This window comes from Vigna unguiculata, chromosome 7, assembly GCF_004118075.2.
Source record: "Vigna unguiculata cultivar IT97K-499-35 chromosome 7, ASM411807v1, whole genome shotgun sequence".
Lineage (NCBI taxonomy): Eukaryota > Viridiplantae > Streptophyta > Magnoliopsida > Fabales > Fabaceae > Vigna > Vigna unguiculata.
The window spans coordinates 34,872,715-34,880,239 of record NC_040285.1 but is presented as its reverse complement, the minus strand read 5'-3'; the positions used below and the strand labels follow the sequence as shown (position 1 = coordinate 34,880,239).

General features: G+C 25.3%; 1 protein-coding gene across 1 annotated transcript; it reads right to left on the bottom strand.

The window, feature by feature from the left end:
- Window positions 1–2,886: 2,886 nt before the first annotated feature.
- Window positions 2,887–4,421, bottom strand: LOC114191410 (acyl-CoA-binding domain-containing protein 3-like). The gene is made up of 3 exons (XM_028080581.1): window positions 4,371–4,421; window positions 3,285–3,606; window positions 2,887–2,984 (listed from the first exon to the last, which is right to left on the bottom strand). Exons 1-3 carry the CDS (start codon window positions 4,419–4,421, stop codon window positions 2,887–2,889), a joined length of 471 nt encoding a protein of 156 aa, XP_027936382.1.
- Between the last annotated feature and the right edge of the window lie 3,104 nt (window positions 4,422–7,525).

Below are 7,525 nucleotides of genomic sequence, written 5' to 3'. Positions count from 1 at the left end.
ATACTCTTTATTTTGAACTTGATCGAGTCTATTGGATAAATAAATAAATAAATAAATAAATAAATAAATAAATAAATAAATAAATAAATATATATATATATATATATTCAGATATTTAAAATATATGTTATAGTTTAATTAAACTTTGATTTTAGGAACAACCGCTTGATTATTAAAAAAATGATCGAAAGGGTTGAATAAATTTGAAATCTGGTCGATTAAAATGAGAGATAATGAATTGTCAAATATTTTTATATTGTCACTTTTAATTGAGGTAAGACATTATTAAAGAAAAATAGTACATATAGTAAGAATTGATTGTACTCTTTAAATTGATTCAGTCATTTTGAAAAAAATAAATTATAACGAATGCATGTCGTGAGGATTAATGTGTGATGTGGAGTATATATATTGTGTTAAGATGTGAGGTTTATTTATTTTTTAGTTAGATATGTGGAGTATATATATTGTGTTAAAATGTGAGGTTTATTTATTTTTTAGTTTACAAAAATGATTTTGAAAGTAATATAGAAACTACTAAGTAGCTTATTTTATACTCTCATTAAAATAAATTATAAAAATAAGTTTGCATATAAAAGAATTAGGTCCTTCTATCTTTTTAGTTTTTGCATATAATTAAGAGTTGTCTTCTTCAAGAATTTTTAGTTTTCTCTACTACTAAAAAAATTCATATTTCTTACCAATTTTGTTTTGAAATTTTTTTTGTAGGAAATACTTACAAATTTTGTTGAGAAAAAAAAAAATTTGCAAGAAATTGCTACCAATATTCTTGTAAAATATTTTGTATAAAACACTTTTCACAACAAATTTTGTAGGAAATACTTGCAAATTTTATAATTTTGTAGGAAATGATTATCCACGAAGGAATTACCTGCCAATTAAAATTCTTAGAAAAAATGGCAGAAAAAAATCTTTTCCTGCAAATTTTTTTAACAAATTTGCAAGAAAAATCCCATGTAATATAAGAATTTCTAGTAGTTATGATAGTGAACAAATATATATTGAAACTAGAATAAATTATACTGACACCCTATTAAAAAAATGCAAACATATTTCTTTTATTTAAAAAATAAATTTTATATATATATATATATATATATATATATATATATATAATGCACGTACTTCTTTAAGTTTTAGAAACATTACAAATACACCTGTAAACGAGGCAATTAATGATTACAAAATATAAATATAATCTTGTGAAAATTTTGAAATTCGTTTAAATAAGATGGCTTCTATATGTTTTTAAACTTCAAAAAAATTTCAATAATAATGTTAACCCTTCATGAGAATGCATAAGTTTCAATTTGTATATAATTCGTCTATAATATGCATGAGATAAGGGAATAAGAAAAGAATAGAAAATTTATATGCATTGTTTAATCGTTTTTATTAGACCAATTTATTGTATTTTCAAATTCTTACAAGTATATTTAAAAAGAAAAGAAAAGAAAAGAAATATGTACACAGCAAAAATTTGAATTCTACAATTTTTTTCACAATCACTTGCATCAAAATTATTCATTTGTTTTTCTCTTTTCTCGTCCATCCCAACACAACTTTAATTAAAAAGTGTGGTACCTATACGATTTCTTAATTACTAGTTAGTATAAAAAAATATATAAAAAAGTACATGATTTCTCTTTTAAAAAAGGGTGAAACAGCATAATTTGCCTATTTATATAATTTTTTAAAAATTTGACCTTTTTCATAATAACTATAACAAATTTGTCTACAAGTAAAGAAAAACATAGGTTTTGAATTCTTCAAGGAAGATGTCAATAAAAATCCTTATTATCGATAAAATAGCCTTATTATATTAATATAAAGTTAGATAATGTAACATTCTTTTATACGTACTTTAATTTACATAGACATTGATATTTGAAATCATTTATATATACTCTATAATTTGGAGATATAGTATAAATGGTGATAGTATAATTTTTTTATTGAAATATAGTATTGGATGGTTATTGGTCATGTTTATCATATACTAACAAACTATTATAATATAAGTTACCCTTTTGTTCGCACAAGTTAAAAGAACTACTGTAAGAAAAGACCAGAGTATAACCAAAAGTAAAACCTTAATATCTGGTATCTTATATGGTATCTTATATAGGAAAAAATGTATTTTTACACCTATTATTAATAAAATATTATATTTAATAAATAAATAAAATTTTAAAATAAGATAACAATTGTCATGAGTTTTAAACGAAAGTATAATAAAAAAACAGTTTCAAATTATCAAGGTCGTTTATATAGTGTCCAACATGACAATATATGTTAAATACTTAAATTACTCGATTGATTCCTAAAGAGTTCAATCATATATTTGGTTCACATTTTGGAGTCAAAATATCAATTTAATATCGAATTTTTAAAAATCTCAAATTATTATCATTTTTTGTTAAAATGTCTCAAGTTTGTCTTTTCTATTAAGTCTGGTTAGACAGCGTGCCACATTCCTCAATTTTCTGATTTTTTTTTGAATTTTTTATATATTTTTTATATATTTTTTAAATAAAAATTTTACCACATGTCAAGCTGTTATCATATCACTTAAGAGTAACAATACCTTCTTATGGTGTACCTCTTATACAGTCTCTTCTAAATTTATTGAGTTTTAGGTTGAGATAGATTTAACTTACTAACAAAGAAAACTCAATAGTATATTTAGTTGTATTGACTGGAAGAACATCCCTGATTGAGTTCAGTGGAATTATAAAGCTTAATTTGAAAATGAACCAATAAAAGGCTGAAATTATCACAAATTCTGGACTAATTAGAAGATTATTTTACAAGTATATCGTTGTTCATCTCACGATCCGACCCTTGCTACTCTTACCATTATTGCTACATACATCTTATCCACAATCCCATCCACATATAAAGAAAGTAAGCGTGTCTCCAATCCCTCTTCAAAAACAGAGTTCCGAAGAATACCCAAAACCCTGTTATGAAGCCAAGTGCAATAACTGCGTAAAACAACGACTTTTCTTTCATATGAACGTTGTCATTGTTTTTTTTAAATTATTCATTTGGTCCCGATTTTCATAGAATTTGGTCCCTAAATTTTTAAAAGTGTTAATTAGGTCCTTAATTTTGATAATTTGTTTCAATGAAGCCCCTTCCGTTCAAATGACAGAAACGACGTTCAAATTTTGAATGCTGTAATAAATAAATAATTTCGAAAAAAAGAAAGATGGTGTGGGGTTCGTGGCAAGGACTCTGTGTAACAATTCGATAATAACCATGAAGCTTCATCTTCACTTCATTACTGAGACTATTATCGTTGATCCTGGATCCGACAAATACAACAACAGCACCAAAACTCCTCTCCAAATCAGTTCTTTCTATTTCCTCCCAATCATCCTCATCCTCCAACAAGTCCTTGTTTTTTTCACCGATATCTTCGTTCCTACCAGATTCATCAATTTGATTATAGTTTTTTCCGAATTGCAAGATCTCAACCTCTTCAGCTTTGAGCACTCTAGAAGAATTATACTCCACCAGTTCCACCTCAACTTCGTTAATTTTCACAACCCCTTCATTACTCTCATCCACAATATGATCCTAAGCCAAATTCACAAATTCAGTGACAACCCTCTACTTCCACCGAGATCGCAATTCCACTAAGAACACTCTGATTCCAGTTGTTCGAACGCCAACTTTCCAGCAATGTGATCCCACACCCTCGCGATTCTTCTGCAAACCTCTCCTTCCTCCAATTTCGGCCACGAATGTAAACTCTAGAATAATCCCCAATTTGCTAGTTAACACAGGCGTTGATTCTGTTTTATTACATATTAAATGCACACCATTTTTCATTTTTTTCGAAATTATTTATTTATTACAGCATTCAAATTTCCATATGTATTACATTTAATATACCATTTCACTGTTCAGTTCCGTCTAACATCTCCACGTCACTGTGCTCTTAATGTCGTTTCTGCCATTTTAACGGAAGGGGCTTCATTGAAACAAATTATCAAAATTAGGGACCTAGTTAACACTTTTAAAAATTGAGGGACCAAATTCAAATTTATATACGAAAATTGGGACCAAATGAATAATTTAGCCTTGTTTTTTTAGAAATGTAAACCCGTAAGCCAATCCAGTTCATTACGGATTTGGATCGAGTTGAATTAAATTTTTTTTACAAATTTTAATACGGATTGATTTTTGACTCGATTTACCTAGAGTTTGTGAACTAACTCGTTTAATTTGTCAATCCGATGAACTGGACTAGATTTGAATTTTTTTTGAATCACTAATAAATAAATCTAGTTATGTTGATTCAATAAATAACCAACCTGTGACCAGTTGAATCAGATTACCCGTTTTGAAATTTCTAATTTTTTAGATGGCTCATGCCGGTAGGTACCCATCATTGATGGAACATTTATTCGCCAGGGGTCCTCCGCAGATATGAGGATTGCCGGCAATAGATCGATTGTTAAAGGTCAGAAAATAATAATTTGTTGGAATGGGAACCTGATAAATGATTGTAGGACAAGTTTAAGAAACCTAGATTATGCATGATGGACATGTCGGTTGGCAGTTGAATGGGAAAAAAGGCATTTCAAGCAATTTTTGAGAGGTAATGAATATGATTGCAAATAAAAAAATCACATATCTGCACTTGGTAAAACATATGTCGAGAAACAGTCTCGTGGGATCAATGACGATGTAACGTCTCCTTCATGGTTGATTGGCTTTAACTTATCACATAATCATTTGTCATTAACATGTGGTGACAGAATACGATAAGATAACGAATAACTTGTGGACACAGATTAAAAAATAATTAATGTGTATTAACATTATTATTTTTATATTAAAAATTAAAATAATTAAGTACATTAATTAAAATATTATAAATTTATATAATAGATTTTTAAAGATAAAAATAGTTTTTTTTGTAATTTCAAAACAAAAATTTTAAAATTTTTAAAGTCTTTACTCAAATTGATATTTTAGTTGTTTTTTTTTTATAATTTTATACGTTTAACACTATTTTTTGTTGATTTTTATGTTAATTTAAACTTTCTTATGTTTAATTATATTTAATTTTTAGTAATATTAAAATATAGTTATTTTATTATTTAATTATTTTTTAATTTTTATTGGTAGGCAATAAAATATTAAACACACATGTATAATACTTATAGACATTTTTGTCTTTTAATTAAAATAAAATTGTATTAGTAGTTATTAGATCAGATTTTATTTAATATCACATTTAAATATGTACTTTTGTAGGATTTAGTATATATTATTTATTCTTAACCAGTGCGCACTGATCCTAAGATAATAATCATATAATTAAATAAGTTAACAGTTGAAATTTAATTAAAAATTTTAAATTTATTGAGGACTCTTATAACATATAAATTTATCAAGAACTCATTTAAAAATTTTCAAATTTATTATAAATTTAAAATATAATTAAACCATTTTTTTAGTATTGTTAACGAATATAATGTTGTAATATTTTTATAAATATTATTAATTAAGTTGGTGAAAATTATTTCACCTTATTTAAGTGAGAATTATGCTCACTTAAACAAAATGATAAAAACTTAATTATTTCTTCTTCTTCTTCAAGCGTAATAAAGGTTTTATAACATGAACTTGAAAAAGAATTTGGTGGATTAGAATAGAACAAATCAAATAAGAATTTTTAAAGTGACATGATTGAAAACATATCAAAATACTTATAGTGGATTAAACTTTACCAAAAAAAAATATTTTTTTATGAAATACATATGAATGAATAATTTATTTAAGGTTTAATTACTCCGATGGTATCCACTTTGTTATAAGTGTGTCAATCTGGTACCCACTTTTATAAAAGTGTCAATTGCATCCTAATTTTTAAAAAAATATTTCAATTATGTCCCTTTAATTTTTGAAAAAATATTTCAATTATGTCCCTTTCAAACATAAATTATTAATGACGTTAACGGCGTGTCACGTGTCAGTATGTGATTTTTGTCCTTATTGTCACATGTGACATTATTAGTGCCATGTGGCAATACATTTCAACGTCACTCAAATATCATTGTGTTGATTTCAATTTACTTTTCGTATATGTGTTGTTGGTTCAATTTAGTTCCTACTTATGTGTGTCTTTAATTTTGTCCCAAAATTTTTTAATAATTAAAAAAAATTAATTCATTCTTTATAAGATTAAAACTAATTAAGTATAAATGTTTTTACAAAATTAAGTAGTGATATATTAATTGTATCTCACTAATTTTCAAAATAGAACAATGTTATCTCTCACTAATTTTAAACCAGATTTTTTATTTGCATGAATGTTATACTAATATTTTTTCTATTAAAAATGACTTTTACTACTTAGAGAGAAAGAATGTAAATATCAGTACTTAATTTTTGTAAAAATATTTATACTTAATTAATTTTAATCTTATAAAAAAAAAGATTAAAAAAGATTTTAATTATTAAAAAAGATTGGGTCAAAATTGAATCAGAGACACATGAGGAGAGACTAAATTGAATCAATGAGACATATATGAGTACTAAATTGAAATCAAATCGATGACATTTGATGGTAATACTAACACATGACATTGTCCTGCCACGTGGCACTGACAGTGCCACGTTTCACACCATGGACCTATCATGTGATAATTTTTTTTTATAAAAAAAATTAAAAAACCACATACTGAGACGTAACACGGCGTTAGTAATTTTGTCTAAAAGGAACTTAATTAAAACACTTATCAAAAGTTGGGATGCAATTGACACTTTTTTTTAAAAATGGGTATCAGGTTGTCATACCTCTATCAAACTTTATTTATTTGTTAAAATTTGATTTAAAAAGAATAAAACTTACATAAAAACTTTAATGTTATGGATCACAAAATTTTTTAGTTGTTTTATGATTAATTTTTATAATCTTTTACTGGTTGATATTTAATTGAAATTTCTTTTAAAACTAATAATTTGAAAAATAAAATATAATTAAAAATTAATGTTATAAATGAGATAGTTCTAGTTAAATATATTTAAATTCTTTATCTATAAAACTGATTAAGTAATACTAATTATAAAGAATTGAAATTCTAAAAGTTGATTCTTGATGGATGATAAACTGAAATTGATAACACAATTTGAGATAAGAGATTAGTAAAATTAAGCAGCTTAGTATCTCATATATTATTTATTTCTTTTTTTTAAGGAAAAAAATGATATATTTATATTAACAATATTAAAATAGCGCACTTCTTTTTACATAAGTAGTGCCCTAGGTCCTTTGAAATTGGATCTTTAAAATTTAAAAAATTATTTCACTACTTGTGAAATTTACATTCTTACCGAAATCATTTACATAAAGTCGGAAAATAAAGATGTTTGGGATTTAGAAAGAGGGAGAAATGTTTATATTTAAAACTAAAACAAATGTTGACCATAAAACATTATTGGAAAAATAATATTCGATATAAACTACCACGGATGTTAAGCA